The sequence below is a fragment of the Rhinolophus sinicus genome, chromosome 12 (genome assembly GCF_057876585.1).
Source record: "Rhinolophus sinicus isolate RSI-liver-muscle chromosome 12, RSI-T2T, whole genome shotgun sequence".
Taxonomy (NCBI): Eukaryota; Metazoa; Chordata; class Mammalia; order Chiroptera; family Rhinolophidae; genus Rhinolophus; species Rhinolophus sinicus.
The window spans coordinates 31246856-31265599 of record NC_142512.1 but is presented as its reverse complement, the minus strand read 5'-3'; the positions used below and the strand labels follow the sequence as shown (position 1 = coordinate 31265599).

Genomic DNA, 18744 nt, shown 5'->3' with positions numbered 1-18744 from the left:
CACAACCTTGCCTCATTACAGGGCCTGTCCCCTCCCTGCCACCTCCAGGCATTTCAAGGGCCCTTCTCCCAGCATTTTAGGGATTATCTTTGCGAGTTTAATCAAGCTTTACATTAACTAGTTAATGTGGTTAAGCCTTTGTGTGAGGAAAGAAACACTTGTCTGAAATTGTAGTGTGCTGGATTCATTTTGTGGGGAGGAGACCCAGGGGCCCAAACATTGGACTCGGCTCTAACCTTATCCATTTTCTCAACCATGGGTGGAAAATTTTTTTTTTCTAATTTATATGTATACAAATAATTTATAATACTATTTTTTTCCTAAAATCCTATAAATAAGGAATCATACCTTAGAAAAATCCTATTTTGAACTCATGCCGGTGAAGAACTAGCCACTGTTTTATTTACTTTTATTTGTATTTTAACTAATACATTTACTTAATTTACTATGCCAAAGACTAGAAAATTGTTTGGTAGATGGAGAATGCCTGATGGGTTACAGGGAAGGTAGGAACCCCTTTTATTTTTATTTTTATTTATTTTTAATTTATTTCATACAGGATCAACATCCTTTGTTTATTGTGAAAATTACCTTTTTTCTTTATAGAAACTGATGAAATTTGTTTCATCTGCGGAACCCCTTTTAGAAATTTAAGGAGGTTGTTTGTATAACTTTGAAGCCTCTCTTTCATTTTCCATAGGTATGTTTTGTGAATTACTGTAATGAAATGCCGTGATTTTTTTTTTTTCTTAATTGAGGGCATTTTTTAATGAAGCTGGGTTAAAGGCACTATGTGAAACCTTAGCTATAAGAAAAATAAAAACAGTTGGGGGTTTCAGAGACATTGTTTGTCTTGAAAGTGATGTGAAGAAGCTTGATCAAAAGCCTCGTTTTACTACAGTCATGCTCCATTATGGCGGGTGGGACCGTGAGCCTGGTGGGGGAGGGGAAGATGAAATGAACCCTCTCCCTGACTTGACCAGGTTGCCAAAAGTAAGTCTCCCTAGCCTGCTGGTACCGATGACATCTGACATAAGTCAAATATGGATTTGGATCAAGAGAACAGTAATACACCGATGAACATTAGTGCCTTAGGAAGCCCTCTGAGCCTACAGCTCTGAGCTAAGAAGCCCTGCCCTGCCTCCTGAGATGATCCTTGAGTCAAAGAATACGGCCTTGGGAAGTTGCCTGCCTCCCTGGGCCTCAATTTCCCTATCTATAAAATGGGGAGATAGTTGTCCCTACTCCAGAAGCTCCTCATGTACAATGTAGATAAGATAATGTTTGTAAGGCAGGTGGTAAATTACCAGCGTATGTTGAACTTGCATTCTTGTTTCTAAAACTGGAAAGTGGGAGAGAAAGCCCTTTTTGTACTCCTTTGGGGACCTGGTCTTCCAAACCCTTAACTTAGGTGATGTGCTTCCAGTACCCAGTCCCCACCCCAAACTCATTCTGGACTACAGTTTTGATCAAGCATGAGATTGGGTCTTGGTGCATTTCAGTTTTGTTTCTCAGACCAGTGGTGGATTTTGACAAGAATATCACTTTATTTTGAAAGAAATCTGATTTATCTGTAGATGCCTGAGACAGGAGATGAAACAGTGTCTGTCACATGCTTACATGAGGGCGCACAAACACACACCCCTGCACACAAAAGCTTCTCAAACGGGCTTCTCTCTCACTTTACCATCATACATGAGCGCTGGACCATTTAACTAAACCTGAAACAAAGATGACCTAAGAATATGGCGTGGTCCTGCCTCTCAGCCTGGTGCTGGCTTCAAAATTATTTTCAACACATACAACTTTAAACACCATTTCCAGCTTTACTAATGACTGATAGTTACTTTGGGGCAAGTTATTTTTTCTAAATTCCCAGATTTTAATCCATCATTGATCTTTCCCTTAAATCCAACGATTGCGTGCTGTTTTTTTTTTTTTTAAGTAAATGTATATAAAGATACTATAAAGTAAAAAGTGAGTTACTCTCCCCTGCTCACCCCATGCATTTATCCCCTTCTTTAGGGATATTACAATGAATGATTTATAAACATATTTTTAGGAATTTTTCCATACACATAAAATAATCCCCACATAGAGATTAAAAACAAGGGACCTAGGACTGAACAGCCTAGATTTCAATCAGTATCAAGTTTGTTTTGGTGTTTTAATAGGGGCTGTCATAGAAATTTAGGACCTACAATCGCCATATTAATATGGTCTCCAAGGTTTCTTTCACGTACTTCTAAACTCAAGTCTAAGTTCAAATTTTATTTCAAACTCCTCAAAACCCTTGATGCCCCACCATGCAAGGCCCCTGGTCTTCCAGCCTCTAATCTCCAAGCCCCAACACAGCACTGCCATATTGTCTCCAGTACTTGGATTTTGTACCTGGTTCTGCCACTGCCCAAAATACGATCCAGCCAATGCCCCCTCCTCATCCCTCTAGCCTGTGACTTCTCATTGGTCTTTCCGAACCCAACTTGGACATGGAATTTCCCCATCCTTCCCCAATAGCCCTATGCCTCATCATGGCAACTGACATCCTGAATTGTAATATTTTATTTATTTTCCCTTTTTCCCCCAATAGTCTTTGAGCTCCTCAAGGGAAGGGACTGTATCTATTCCTTGGCAAGCAGAGTATCTGGAATTGGGGTACATGCCTGGTGAATAGATGGATGAGGGAGACTGATGGAGCACAGTAGTGGTCACAATGAATCATTTCCAAGGCTGGCTGCGCTAATAGTTGGATGGGGAGGAGACCGAGTAAGGGGCTAAGAAAAAAATTCAGAGATGGGAAAACATGGCATTTGGGGGATTCAGTAGCTGGAGCCTGTAAATCACCCCAACCACTTGAAATAGGGGTGGTTTTCCACTTTATTTTTTACTCCATTGCGCTCGTATCTCCTTGTTATCTTGGGTCTTTGAGAGGATAAGGGAGACTAGACCATATTATCTCAATAAACATCTAGCTGAGGCAGCAGGATGAGAGTATGTGGGGGAAGTGTGAGCCTAGGTTGAGATGGGTGCTTGTGAGGTTGGGGGTGGGGTGGAGGAGGTGATGTGTAAATTCCTCGTGGCAGGTAGCTAAGGGGGACTGTCTCCAGAAACCTTTATAGCCCAAGTGACGGGGCCAGGGGCAGAAGGGCAACAGTGTGTGGGGGAAAGTATAGGGAATGTGTGTGTGTGTGCATGGGTGTGCACTCCGGTGTGTTTGTATGTACTGTTCCTGCATGGGTTGTGGTGGAAGGACGGTGCGCTGGTCAACAAATGCATCAGTATCTGTACAAGTGGGTGCTTCTGTGAATCCATAAGGGTGAATGGGGGGAGGTGGGAAGGAGGTCTTGGAGCATGTAGAGTTTACATTTCTATTCATTTGGTGACAGTTGTCTTTTCACAAAACAAACCCGATCACTGAGGAGAACCTTTCCACACGCTACCAATACTGTAGCTGCGTCATTCCATTCAATTCCCTTTTGAAATACTGGGTCACATAGTCCCCAACTCTAAACCAAATTTTGTTTGGCTGTTAAATTTATTTAGAACCTGTGTGTGTGTGTGTGTGAGAGAGAGAGAGAGAGAGAGAGAGAGAGAGAGAGAGAGAGAGAGAGAGAGAGAGAGAGAGAGAGACTGCAAAAAGATTTCCTTTGCAGAGGAAAACCTTGAGTCCATCCTAGCCCCAGACCCCAGCGGAGGAAAAATCACGTGGGACTGAGAGAGAGGAGGGCAAAGCACAGCGGCGGCAGCGTGTGTGCAAGCTCCGAAAGGGCAGACGCTTGCCATGCTGGCGTCGCCCCCACCCACCGCCAGGCCCCCCACATCAGGGCAGGCTAAACACGAGGAAGCTTCTGTCTCCAGGGCGGGAAGAGAGGCGCCCTCGTTAAAACTCAGATAAACAGTTTATCAGGAGATGAATGAGCCACCGGGCTCCAGAGTTGTCTCCCCTTCCCCAGCATGGAGCCTGGTGGGGAGGGGGTCGCAGGCAGAGAGGGAGACAGAGTGGGGAAGGGAAGAGGCTGTGGGAGTTGGAACCAGGGCCTCTCCTCCTTTGGCCTGTAGCTTTGTCTCTATTCCTAGAAATGCATTTCACATTTATTTACTTATTTTCCCTTCTGAGCCCAAGATTTGGAGTTATCTCCCTCCCCTTCTCCCTTCTTTCTCTCCTCCTATCCCCACCCGCAAACAATGCCTATGCTACTTAGAACCTCACTGTTCTAACTAGAATCTCCTCACCAACTGGGCATAAAAAATTAGAATGTATTGTGAAGCTGAACTGGCCTCTAGCCTGGCTGTGAGTCCTGACCCCGCCAGCGTTCCCCCAGCCCCCAGCAGGCCATGGGGAGTCCATCACCCTCTGGCCTGGGGAGCTACCTCTACTCCCATTCTTCCACCACTCAGGAGAGGAAAGCGACAAGCTTCATGGCTGACTTTCCTCACTTTGCTAAGTTGGGTCAAGTCCAAAAATGCCATTTGGGTCTCACTAAAGCCCATCAAATTGAACATTTATGGGACCAGAGTGACAGTCAGAATCAGGTGATGATTTTCATATGCCTGGGATGATGTTGGGCCTAAAAGATGGCAGCTGTCATGTCTTCTCTATCATGGTGCCTCACAGTCCCCTGACCTCTCAATGTCAGGGGAGCCCCAGAGAGGTAAAGGGACTCACCCAAGGTCACATAGCTGGTAGGTTGCAGGTTTTCCAACATCAAGCCCCATGTCCTTTGCACATCACTCACAGCTGCCTCAGGGTCTTGTTTCCAGAGCCAAAAAAGCAAGAAGGTTGTTGAACTATTCTTAGAATTGTTCTTAGGATCAGCTGGAAATACGAAAAGATGCATAAAAACACCCTCACGTTCCTCTTGCCTCAAGTTGCCGAAGCAGTTGTTCGGAGGAGTGCTTCAATTTTCCTTGCGCAGAACACTTTGCAGGGACAGAAATCTTGGGAAGCAGAGAGCCAAGAATGGACCTACACTTGTCTCATTCACCAGACTCTTCCTACACAGGCTGCCAAGGCCGATGTCCCTAGCCAATCTCCACTAAAGTCCAAACACTCCCCACAGTGAGGGCCTGAGCAGAAAGCTGAGCCGATAGCCATCCTTCCCTTGGCTCATCTCCCATCCCACAGCTTCCTTTTGAAGAAATACAACCCTCTTTGTCCGGCATGTCAAGCTCTCTCTTCAATAGGACCGCAGAAGCATTGAGATGGGTCCACTTTGAGGCCCCTCAAAATTCCGGTTCCCTGCCCCCAAACTCCTGATGGCCAGGAGTGGTAGAGAGTAGCTTAGTTGCACACACTGAGTGGGCAGAAAGCTGGTCCAAAGGTGTTGGAGTTGATTTCAATAGCATCCAGCCGCTTCAAGCCTCTCTGGCTCAAACCTGAGTATTTCGTCAATTGAGCACAGTGGGGTTCCCCAAAGAACCAACATTTGTTGAAAGGCTACTGCCCACTCTATATTCTGCCCTGGGTACTGTACTAAGCTAGACATTCCCTACCTCCTTTATATACGTAGCATAGTTCTGAGAGGTGTGTGTTATCCCCATTTTACAGATGAGGAAATGGAAGTTGGGAGTTAAGATGCCCATGTGAAGCAGGTAACCCAGCGGGTGGAGTGGCAGGGCCAGAATTGCAACCGAGATTCACCTGGTCCAGAGGCTGCCTTTGTGTTGAGTTTCTCCATTTATGACAGTTCTTCCCCCATTGCCCACACCCCAGATCTTTGGGTTATCCTTGATGCACTGTGCTTCCCCTCTTCATGCAGACTCAAATTGCACGTTTCAAATCTCCTGCCCTCCCTCCTCAGATAAATATGTCCTTTTCTTCATCAAGCCCAGGTAAAGCTCAGCTCCACCATTAGTATTAGCGTGAGGATTAGGACTAAGATTAGTGTTAGTATTTATTAGTATTAATACTGCTTAGTTTCTGCTAACAGCATCCCCAGATTCACTTAGTACCTAAGTGTGTGGGAGTGGAGTGGGGGACTGACTGCATGTTCCCCAAATGGGCCGTTTCAGAACCTCACAGTGAAGAAGGGTAAGTGTAATTTGAAAATAGTATAGCTTATGTATATTGTAATTGTTTTGACTTTTTGGGGGCGGGGGGTGGTCATCATAATGTATTATAAAATTTCAAATAACATTCCAAGCATAGCATGAAACTAATATTTCTCAAACATGGCCATGAGTTTTTCAAAGGTTGTGATATACTAGTCTACCCTGTTATGGGAATTGATAGATTTCTTCCCATGCTCTTTTAATGTTTTCTTTATATATGCCTATCAGAGTCCCCTTAACTGGACTACGAAAGTCTTGGAAGGTGGCCATCCACAGTGACTTCCTTTCTCCTTTGTGTTTTTCTCCATGGTCTTCACCCAGTTGATACTCTACAAACAGGTCACCCAATCCATTGTCTAATATGGTTTTTCATTCCCGAGGGAACTTTTTTTGTGCTTCAGTCAAATCTACCCAGCCTAAACAAAAGGGCTGAAGGACCTGGGTTGGTTTTCAAACAAAAATAGGTGATTTGAAGGAAAGGAGAAGAGATTGATGGAATAAAGAACAGCACAATAAAATGTCACTAATTAGAACCTACCATCTCAGGAGGGCTGGGCTAGAGTTTAGCCTTTGAACTCTTTACTGAAAAATTATTTTCTTAGTTAATCCACAGCAGTGACAAAATTGCTCTGGAACATTTAATCTTCCTAAGAAAATAAACTAGTGCCAAGCCCCCTAAAGCACATCAAAAACAATGAAGTATTGTTTAAACCTACTACGTTCCAGGTTGCAGTCACACATTATTTCAGAATCAACTCAATTCAAACAACCAATGGGTTGCTCTTATTTTCATCAAAGCAAGATTTCCTTTTCGGCAGTACCTTAATAGTCTTAATTCTAGATACTGTCTAGACTTGGAAGTTTAAGAAAATGTTTTCAGCTGAAACTGGCCAAACTTCCCAACTGCTGAGGTTTTGCAGAACGACTGTCTAGTGAAACAATGTCTTTTCTTCCATAGACAGATGATAAACTTAGGGGGAGAATAGGGAGCAGCACAGGTTGAAAGGAAAAAATAGATCTTTGGGGAAAGGAAGTAGAGTGATTTAGGCTGTCACAATGAGACCTAACTCCACTCCATGGAATGCTGGTGAATACTTAAGTCATCCACTCCAAGTTTCTTTTCCAGCTTTTTCCAGAATCCAATCACATCCACTACAAAGAAAACTGAGTTTGAGTTTTGAAGCTTAGATTCAGTTCTTCATCCAAGGGAATATTAACAAGAAGTGTCATTTCAATATCCATGTCCTGTCAGAGAGAAACTGCTTCTGGAAGAGAAAACATCACGCAGGTTTATTTAGAATCATAGAAAGTTAGGACTGAAATAGTAATGCAGTTTTGTCTCTAATGCAGAAAATGAGGTATATGATGCCACAAAAGTGATTTGTCCAAGGTTAGCAAAGTTCTATCAGGGCGAAGCCCAACCAGGATTCAGGCCAATTTACCTTTTAATTTTCTGGTCCACAACTCTTGCCCAGTGAAACCAATTTAGTGAAGGCAGTAGGTGCAGTACTATTCTCCTGACTTTTGAGGGGCTTGGGGAGGAATCTCAGGAAGTTTCGAGTGTTTGAAGAGATTCACGAGAACAGCGGAACCAGAATGGACTCGTCAGCGCGCGGGCGTACACACAGACACACACGGACACACGCACACGGACACGGACACACACACAGACACACGGACACGGGCACAGAAACAGAAACTGAGCTGATCAGAGTGGACAGCAGACAAACCCACCGCGCTGGGCCGCCCCCGCCAGTGCCAGGTGCAGGATTTGCCGCGGGCCAGAAGAGGGCGCGCCGCCCCCAGGGAGACGAGCCGCGGCCGTGCGGAGCCCAGCGGAATAGGAGAGCCACAGGCGAGTGGGACGCGCCCCTGCGGCTCCGCCACTCAGGGTGCAGGACCCGGCCAAGGGAGAAGAGGAGGGTGAGGAGCGGACCCCTCTCGTGGGCCCGGGTAACAGACGGGCAGCAGTGCTTCCTAGGAATTACATCACGCCGCGCAACGCTGCGGCTCCTGGACTCCCCAGCGCAAAGTGTGTGTGTGTGTGTGTGTGTGTGTGTGCGTGTGTGTGTCTGTGTGTGTGTCCGCGCGCGCGCGCGCGCGAGCGCGCGCTGGGGGGAGGGGACTTAGCCCGAGCCCGGGAGAGAGGAAGGCGAGACGCGCCCGGGGAAAAAGCTCCATGCACACGGAGAAATTCCTTACACCGAACTGCACGGAGAAACGAGCCCCCAGCACCTCCCCTCCCAGTGCAAAGCACCCAGCTAGTGAGAAACCCTCCCCGCACCACCACGAGCACCCCCCAGAACCGGCCCTGCACCCTCCAGGCCGGCTCCAGCGCGGCCGCGAGCTTTCCCCAGGACTGGCCCTGGCGGGGCGCCTAGAGCCCCAGTTGCATTGCTCCAGGAGAAAGGAGGGGGGCGGTGCATTTTACAGGAGGAGGAGAAGGGGGGTGGGTGGTGGGGGAGAGAGAAAATTGCGCGGAGACCTGCCAAGCGCCACCGCCGCCGCCACCGCCGCCGCCGCCGCCGCCGCCGCCTGTGAGCTCCGGCGGGCAGCCGGACTGTCGGCTTCCCGGGGCATCTGGGTCCGGCGGGGCACAGCCCTGGGCGCTGCCGAAGCCGCCGCCGCCGCCTCCGCGGCGAGTGCAAGAGGCTTCCCCCGGAGCCTGTGCCGCTCCAGCTCCTCGGGGGTGGAGAAGTGGGGGTGGGGTTGTTGTTGGGGGGGAAGCAGGGGGAGGGGGCAATGCCGAGAGAGTCAGTGGTTTCCATGGTGATGGAGCTGAAAGTGCAGGAAATTTAAAGGCTTGGACCCTGCGAGACAGACAAACCGGTGCCAACGTGCGCGGACGCCGCCGCCGCCGCCGCCGCCGCTGGAGTCCGCCGGGCAGAGCCGGCCGCGGAGCCCCGACCAGGCGGAGGGAAGTGCCCCTAGGACCGGCTCGACCAGCAGCGCTGCACAGAGCGGCAGGACCAGGAGCAGCAGGAGGAGGAGGAGGGGAGAGCAGCTCGTCCACGCGCCCTGCACCGCCGCCGGCCCGGGAAAGCAGCGAGGAGCCGGCGCCCCTCGCGCCCGCGGTCGCCCTGGAGTAATTTCGGATGCCCCGCCGCGGCCGCCTTCCCGAATAGACCCGGGAGAGGAGTTGCGGCCAACTTGTGTGCCTTTTTTCCGCCCGGTGGGAGCCGGCGCTGAGCGAAGGGCTCTCCCGGCGACTCATGCTGCCGGCCCTGCGCCTGCCCAGCCTCGGGTGAGCGGCCGCCGGAGAGACGGGGGAGCGCGGCGGCGCCGCGGGCTCGGCGTGCTCTCCTCCGGGGACGCGGGACGAAGCAGCAGCCCCGGGCGCGCGCCGGAGGCATGGAGCGCTGCCCCAGCCTAGGGGTCACCCTCTACGCCCTGGTGGTGGTCCTGGGGCTGCGGGCGGCACCGACCGGCGGCCAGCACTATCTCCACATCCGCCCGGCTCCCAGCGACAACCTGCCCCTGGTGGACCTCATCGAACACCCGGACCCTATCTTTGACCCCAAGGAGAAGGATCTGAACGAGACGCTCCTGCGCTCACTACTCGGGGGCCACTACGACCCAGGCTTCATGGCCACCTCGCCCCCCGAGGACCGGCCCGGAGGAGGCGGGGGGGCGGCCGGGGGCGCAGAGGACCTGGCGGAGCTGGACCAGCTGCTGCGGCAGCGGCCGTCGGGGGCCATGCCGAGCGAGATCAAAGGGCTGGAGTTCTCCGAGGGCTTGGCCCCGGGCAAGAAGCAGCGCCTGAGCAAGAAGCTGCGGAGGAAGTTACAGATGTGGCTGTGGTCGCAGACCTTCTGCCCAGTGCTGTACGCGTGGAACGACCTGGGCAGCCGCTTTTGGCCGCGCTACGTGAAGGTGGGCAGCTGCTTCAGTAAGCGCTCGTGCTCCGTGCCCGAGGGCATGGTGTGCAAGCCCTCCAAGTCCGTGCACCTCACGGTGCTGCGGTGGCGCTGTCAACGGCGCGGGGGCCAGCGCTGCGGCTGGATTCCCATCCAGTACCCCATCATTTCCGAGTGCAAGTGCTCATGCTAGAACTCGGGGCCCCCTGCCCGCACCCGAACACTTGATCGACCCCCACGGATGCCCCCCGCACCGTCTCCAAACAGTTCCACCACCCTCTCGCGAGGGGATTCAATGAACTTTTTTTTTTTTTTCTGGCTACAGAGACCTAGCTTTCTGGTTCATGTAATGCACTGTTTAACTGTGTAGGAATGTATATGTGTGTGTATATACGGTCCCAGTTTTAATTTACTTATTAAAAGGTCAGTATTATACGTTAAAAGTTACCGGCTTCTACTGTATTTTTAAAAAAAATAAGCAAAAGAAAAAAAGAACAGAGAAAAGAGAGACTTATTCTGGTTGTTGCTAATAATGTTAACCTGCTATTTATATTCCAGTGCCCTTCGCGTGGCGAAGCAGGGGGGGAAAGTTATTTTTTCTTAAAGTACAAAGAGAGGAGAGAACTTTTGTAGAAGGACTTTTTAAAAGCTATTTTCCATTCTTCGGAAAGTGTTTTGGTTTTCCTTGGACCTCGAAGAAGCTATAGAGTTCAATGTTATTTTACAGTTATTGTAAATATAGAGAACAAATGGAATGACTAATCATTGTAAATTAAGAGTATCTGCTATTTATTCTTTATAATATCCCGTGTAGTAAATGAGAAAGAAGTGCAGAGCAGGATTAAAGAAAACCACTAAAATCGACTGCGCTCGACACTGCGATTCTCTGTGTTGGTGATTGATGGGGGGGGCGGGGGGCGGGGAGCAGCGGGTAGGGGGTGCAGCTGTGCTTACTACGCCTGTTGGGAGAAGGGGCTCATCCCCTCTTCTGGTGTGATGGAAGTGACCACTCAGTTTTTCATGGTGTGTATGTGGGGGGGGGGGGGTATTGTCAAACCCCTCATTTGAGCATCACGTGGCCTCCGCCCAGTCTCCCAGCCTTTTCTCCTTATGTCACCAAAGCTCGGGCCTGTCGTGACCTCGACACCCAGCCGGCCCCCTGGAGCTGACCCCAGGCTGGGCCAAGGGGCGGGGGGGAAGGGTGGGCGGCTGCTTTGTCCTGCCTGACAGGCCCTTCACAATGGGGACACGTGTCTTTCACACCTACCCTGGGGGCGGAGTGCCGCTGAAACTTGACCCCCGAGGAATAGGGGGGGAGGGAGATCAGAGCGCGCCCACCCAGATCCCGCCACCCCTCCCGCCTCGCACCCCCACCCCAATATCCAGCCCATGTTAACCCTTTGCACGCCAGAAAGCTACGGTGGTGTGAATTGAGGCGATCCCTGGGAATCAGTATTCACAGCCTCCGGGATCTTACGGGTCGGAGCCCCCGAAATCTCAGGCCTTCAGCGGGAATGGCTGGGGATAGCTGGGAGATTTGACACTCACCTCCCTCCTCCTGCAGGACCTAAAGAGGACTCTGAGGGTCAAGGTTTCGGAGGGGTCATAATTTGGTTGAAAAACTCCACCACTGGGATCTGCCGTTAGGAATGGGGTGCGCCCCCTGCACTGGACACTTACTCCACTTGGGGGTGGGGAGAGAGGAGAAAACAAATTCCGGATCTTTGAGCTTTTGGGTTAGATAGGGGCAAAAGACGTGTTATCCCTTAAAGGGACGTGCAAAACATCACCCCCACCCCACCCCTTAAAAAGCCAACTTCTTGGGGCGGGCGCTCGACTCGCGTGCGTCCCTCTGCCTCAGTCCGTGGTGGCGCCCATCCGCGCAGCTCCACGTGGGCCCGCTTCCTGACACTGCTCAGCGCTCTCTTTATTTATCTTGGACTCCAAAGTCGCTCTCCTTTGCTACCTCCTCTTCCCCCTGCCACCTCCCCGCGCCTCCCTCCTGGTGTCCCTCTCCTCCCCGCCGCCCCCTCCTCCCCCCAGTTCGGAGTCCCGGCGAATCTATGCTAATTATTTCAAACCTGCGCCCGGTCCCCAGCGCAGTCTCAGTGCCCCCGGCCCCGCCCGCCCTGTCCCTCCAGCCGGGCGCTTTCTTCCCTCCCGACACAGCCTCGGTGGCTCCTCATTTCAATAGCCTGGCCCAGGAGCCCGAACCCCCTCCCCGGAGCTGCCTCCGTCAGCCGTGGGACAGACGTTAGGGTATTCATTAACTGAGAGCCGAGGAATAACGGCATTATTCCCCCCAGAGAGGGCACCCTGCCCCCGCGACTATCTGAGGCTTCATTGTAAAAGGATTAAAAGTTAAAGACCTCCATCTTATGATTCTTTCATTTAATCTTCCTGGCGCCTGGGAGACATGCTCGATGGATGATGGCTTTTAAAATATTCCTAATGTCGGCTACCTTAAGACTCCAAGCCGGGCAAACAAACGTAATTTATTTCCAGAAGAAAGGGGATATTGAGATGTTTAAGTTTATGAACCGCCGTCCCCATGTATATTTGTTAAGGTCTGACAAATACCCAAATAACGTTAAAATCAGCCATTCATCACTTATGAATTTATGCAAAACTTTCTGTGCCCCGGGCCAATATTTTTTTAGACAGAGTTTCACTTGCGAGGGGCGGAGGTGGTGGGGAGAGGGGAGGGGAGGGGGCTTGGGGGGGGCGAAAGCAAGAATTTTCATGCCTGGTAAACACGCGAATTATGCGAAGAGAGTTATTCCCAGCTGGGCGGGCAGCCAAAACTCGGAGAGCGCGCCGAGGCCAGCGCCCCCACCCCCACGCTGGCAATGTCATTGGATTACAATGCGAGGTCTTCCCCTTCGCGACGCCCCCTCCTCCCTCCGCCCGCCCGCCCGCGCCCCTCCTCCCCACCCCTGCCCACTTGGAAAACCCGCTCGCAGCCGGCCAGCTTCTCGGCTTTCAGAGCTGGGGCCGGTGTGAGCTTGGAGGACCAGGCTGCAGACGTGACCGGCAATAGACAGACTACCGGACAGACAGACGCAGAAGGGCAGACCAGGAGCTGCTCCCCAACGCGGAGAGAGGAACCAGCAGGACCCAGGCAGTCCCAGAAGAGAGCCAAGGAGGTGCTGGCTCCTGGAACATTGTGACTAATGCACAGCCGGTTAGGTCTCCATTATTATTAATGTTGATAATACTAATAATAGCCTCAACGCGGAAAGGAGTGGAGAGCTCTGGGCAGAGAGGCAAGGAAACTGTCCTCTGCGGTCACCTAGTGCCTATCTCCTGTAAGGAGGAAAATGGATTTTGGTATCTTCTGAGGCTCTCACAGCCTGTGTCTATGAATTTATGCAGCTGCTGGGGACCACACCTTCCCAGGATGGAGATTTATAACTAGTAAGTTGGTGCAAAAGTAATTGCGGTTTAAAAGGTTAAAAAAATTGCAAAAACCGCAATTACTTTTGCACCAACCTAATATTGCTGATACAGGCACATGAACTTTTTCAAAATCCTGGGAGAGAATGGCAAGGTTTTCGTCAACCCAGCCCTCCTGCCGTGATTGCAAGAATTCACTCATCAATAATCCTTTATTTTCAACTCTTCCTCTTATTCCTTCCTTCCATTCTTCCAACACTCCCCCATACTTCATGCACAAGCATCCTGAGGCCAAATGTCCATGGAAAGCCAGCCCCCTCAAGGGAGGGGGGGTCTGGGAATGGGATCTGATTCCTTGTTGAGATGGAGAAGGCCAGGGGTCCATTATCAGTCTTGCTTGTGAGACTCCTGGGAAAGGGGGTTGAAGTTTGGTGGCAGCTGCAGGAGGAAGCTGGCTGTGTATTAAGAGCTCTTAGCTGTGTTGAATGGGGACAGCAGGGGGAGGGCCCAGCCCATATTGGTATTTTGAAGGGGTGATTCATCCTTTTTCTTTAATGCTTTTGGAATGTCAGCGCTGGAGCAGAGCTTAGATTCCAATGCCCACCGCTCAATTTACAGATGAGAAGACTGAGACCTCAGCAGGGACTTGCTAAAGATCATACAGATTAATATAGTTGGGGCTGGCTAAGGGGACTCTATTGTGCCTCTTCACTGTTCTCTTTTCTTTGTTCTTTTATTTGTTTTTGTATTTTATTATATTATTAGTTTGTTTGTTTTGTTTTTTTGGTGGGGATGAGTTCTTTCCAAAATTGACATAATAACAATTAATCATCAGAAGCTGGTCAACCATTCTGTTGTATCTATTCACAAACCAGTTATTACTGGCTTGTGATGTGCCAAGCACTGAGGTAGGCCCTTTACACACACACACACACACACACACACACACACACACACACACACACACACATCCAAAGTCTCTAGTTTCCAAATGAGGAAACTGGAGCTCAGAGAGGTGAAGCAGTTCGCCCAAAGCCACACAGTAAGTGACACAGTTATGGTTCAAAATCTGAGCTGATGCTAAGCCTATGCTTCTTTTAATTACCTTTATTCCCTTCAAGCCCCTAGCCTGAGAGACGGAATGTGCCACATCATGTGCTGGCAAGTCACAATTCGAGGCCTGTAGGGATCCATGCCTGATAAGCCACACAGAACACTTTGTACACCCTGTTACATGCCAAGACCCCTCTCTCTCACCTTCCCCTGTCCCACCCCAAGGAGTTTACAGTGCAATAGTGGAGGTAAGAAATAAAGAACAGGATAAGTGATGAAGGAGGAGATCAATAAACCATCAAACAAACCTGGGCCAGAAAAAGGAGGGCTCACTGCTGGACTGGGCAGCGAGAGTAGGCATCTGACTAAAGTCGCAAAGAACAAGTTGAATGTCAACCTACTGAGGTGGGCATTTAGATGAAGAAAATGGTATATATAAGTAAAGACATGATGTTGAAAAACAATTTGTGTGTTTGGGCAAAAGCTCAAACAAACTTTAGCATAGGATGGAACTATAAGATCTGAGAAGAAGGCAGAAGCCAGATTGTGGAAGACCTTGAATGCCAACTAAGGACACTGAACTTTACATCTCAGACAATAGGGAGCCATTGGGAGATCTTTAATGGGCAGGGACACCATTAGAGCACTACTGTAAAAGAACCATTTATTCATTGTATGGTTTTTGAGCACTGTTCTGGTTATCTATCGGTGTATAATAAGCTACACCAAAACTAACAAGCTTAAAACAACCATGTTATTTTGCTCCTGAGTCTGTGGATCAGGAATGGGAAGGGCTCAGCTGAGCAATTCACCTCTGATACTCATGGTGTCAGCTGAGGGCTGGAGGATCCACTTCCAGAATGGTTTCTAGCTGTTTTAGGAGCCCAGCTAACCTGTGGGCTAGAGCCCCTGATCCTGGCAAGTGGCTCTCCCCATGGCTTGAGTTTTCTCACAACCTGGTGGCTTTCCAACAAGAATAGGTGGATTTCCTACATGGCAGCTCATGGCTCGGAGAGAAAGGGTTCCAGAGACCCGGATGGAAGCTGCAAGGCTTCTTATTGCTTCAAAAGTCTTATAACATTGTCTCTGCTGCAGTCTGTTGGTTAAGCAAGTCAAGATCCAAGGGGAGGAACTTGACCTCTCAGTGGGAGCAGTAGCAAAGAATTAGCGGCCATCTTTAACCTACCACAAGCACTTTCTGTAGGCTGGGCTCTGTACTGTATGCCCCGCACACCAAAGTGAGAAGTTACCGTCATTTTCAATTTCAGTTTGGTGTCAGTGTCCAGAATGGATTGGCAATGGGACAGTGGCTGCTAGGAGATTAGATGGCTCCTGAGAGGAGGACTTTGCTGTGGCAGAAAGTCAGTAAGAGTCATTACTGGAGGAGCATTGATGCCAATGGACACAAAGATCATTTGCCACCAGACTAGAGAGGACTTGGTGACTGATTGGATGTGGAGACTGAGTGAGAGGTCGAAAATGCTCCTGAAGTTGCAGGCCTGCAAGGGACCATGCACACAAGAGGAATCTCATATAAAAGAGCTTCCTTTACCACTGCACCCCTGAGAGAGGTAGGGAGAGGGAGAGGGAGAGGGAGGGGGAGGGGGAGGGGAGGGGGAGGGGAGGGGAGGGGGCTGGGGGAGGGGGAGGGAGACGGAGAGGGAGAGGGAGAGGGAGAGGGAGAGGGAGAGGGAGAGGGAGAGGGAGAGGGAGAGGGAGAGGGAGAGGGAGAGGGATGTTCTAGGCTTGTCCATAAGAGGGAGGAACCTGAGAAGCCTGGAGAAGATTTCAGTTTGTAATTAAGTTGGGATGGATGGATGGATGGATGGATGGATGGATGGATGGATGGATGGATGGTAGGGACCTCAAAAGAAGGAGGGCAGGGATAAATAAGCACTCTGACATGGGAGAGCAGGAAGATTTCCCCCCAGCAGACCAGAAGGGTCCTGATGGTACCAAATGTATTTGCACTAGGGATGGTATGAAGACAGGAGTACAGGGAAACCTGACGAAGCCAAGAGGCAAAGACAGGTGTTGACACTGCCTGAGCGATGCTACCAGCCTGGTGCTTCCTATTGGTGATCTCCTGTGAAATGAGGAGCATCATCACCAGTATACAGATGAGGAAACCGAGGCTCAGAGAGGTTAAGTGACTGGCCCAAGGACACATATTTGGTAAGTAGAAGCACCTGGATTCCAATCCAGACCTGCCTGATGTCAAAATCACATGAGATCTTCTCCATAAAGGCTTCCCCGGGCTGGAATGAATCATTTCCCTTCTCTGTACTCATTCATTCCATTAAGACCTAAGGGTCACACTTTCTTAAGGGAGGGAATTCTTAACTTGTCCTTAACTTGTGCTTAAAAGAGGGGTGTCACGGTGGGCTTTGCAGAGTGTGTGTAAAAGGTATTTGCATATGCTTTTTCTAGGAAGAGAGCCTGCTGTTTTCATCAGATTCTAAGGTCTGTCACCCAAAGGTTAAACCCTGTCCTAGGCTGTGAGAATTTTTAAGCGACAGAATTTTTTTTATTGTAACTCATTTGTTAAGTGGTCACAGCATACAAGACAACACTTGACATGGTAAATGTTCAGTAAATACCAGGTAAAGTGAAGTGAGCTGACTTGGAGGTCCACAGGGAGCCAGGATAGGTTCTTGAGGAAGAGATGAGGTGGGAAGATTCTTCTGGATTAGATTTGTGTAAAAAAAAAAAAAAAAAAAAAAAAAAAAAATAGAAAGGTAAAACTGCAGGCTGCAAGGCCACACAAGAGACTGTCATCCAGTTGTGAAGAGCAGTGTGATCAGGGGATAGGGAGAAAAAGGACACAACTGAGAGATGTTTGAAAGGAAAACAGAAGTTAGATCCAGCCTTCATTCTTTGCGTAAAGCAGTCATTTGCTGGAACTAAGAAGAAGCTGTCCCCTTTAAATCCATCATGCTCCCTTCCTTTTGCCACAGTCCCCACCTTTCCCTATTACATGCTTCACTCATTATGTTACCTACCAGAACTCTTGTAGGTATTTGCAGTTTAGACCCCTGGATTAGCTATAAAGAGGGGACTGAAAGTAAACAGCAAATGTTGATTCTTTGAAATAAGAAAAAAAGGAAGTCCTAAAGGGAACCATATACAGAATTTTGGAAAGAGATCCAGATTTCGAGGGAAAGATGATAGAATTACATTCAAACTGGGATGGCCTTAAAGTTCACCCTTTCATTTGTCTGCAGAAACTAAGGCCTGTCAAAGCCAATTGACTCGTCTCAGTTACTTTGGAATAGAACTGGCACCAAAGGCAACATTTGCATATTTTCAGCTCAACCCTCCCTTTACAGTTGTTGTAAGTATAAGCAGTGTTAGAATGTAGAAAGCACTTTCATGAACACAATTTTACATACAATGAGACATGAAAACTCCCAAGGGCCGGAAATAGGTCTGTCTTCTGTCCTCAGAGCCATAAGCACAGCGTCTAACCCAGAGCAGCACTTAACAAATATTGACGGGAAGGATAAGTAGGCATATGTTTGTTTTCCAGATAGGAAAACTGAAGCTCATGGAAGTTGAATAAAGCACGGATGTCGCAGAGCTCATTCCAGATGGTGGAGGCAGGAGTAGCTGGTGCCCATCAGTAATGGGAGCTCCAGCTGCTGCTATTTCTCTATGGTCAGGATTGGGCTCAGAAAACCAACCACACATCGACAGACTGCTCCGTAAGTCTGTGGAATCAGAATACGGAAGATAGTAGTCGCCTGCACCTGCCAAGTGGAACAGGCCCTGCAGTCTGTGGTTTGGGCGGTCTCTTCCCAGCCCGTGTTGTAAAGGACTCCTGACTAGTGTTCCATGTATTGAATTAAGAGGGAAAAGTTAGTCGAGCAAGGTTAATAATTTTGCCCCCGTTTTACAGATGTAGAAACTTGTAGAAACAGGAAGCTTACGTGACTCGCCCAAGAGTGCACAGCTAATTGGTGGTGGAGCCAAGGTGCCAGCAGGACCAGCTCTCTGCTAGGCTGTTGGGAGAGGCAGAGGGGTTTAGCGCTCCCAGAGTTTATAATCCCAGCCAGTCTCCTTGATTCCATGGTCACCCCAGCTCCAATCCATTCTCCACGCTGTAGCCTGAGTGACCTTAAGACACACATGTGGTCTTGTCACTCCCCTGCATAAAACTTCGCAATGGCTTCCCATGGCTCTGTGGACAAAGGCCACAATCCTTACCAGACAGAGGCCCCTCTCCACCTGCCTCTGGGTTCAAGCCACACAGTTCATGTTCTTGCATGCACCAAACTCCCCCCCCCACCCCCCCCACCCCCGCTTCAGGGCCTTTGCACATGCCATACTTTCAAGCTGGGATATCTTCTCTGCCACCAAGCACCCCTAAATGCTCTCCTGTCTTTCA

General features: G+C 49.5%; 1 protein-coding gene across 1 annotated transcript; it reads left to right on the top strand.

Annotated features, from left to right (window-relative positions):
- Positions 1-8536: 8536 nt before the first annotated feature.
- Positions 8537-10772, top strand: NOG (noggin). Its single transcript, XM_088802166.1, has one exon. It carries the CDS (start codon positions 9403-9405, stop codon positions 10099-10101), a length of 699 nt encoding a protein of 232 aa, XP_088658292.1. The 5' UTR covers positions 8537-9402; the 3' UTR covers positions 10102-10772.
- Positions 10773-18744: the final 7972 nt, after the last annotated feature.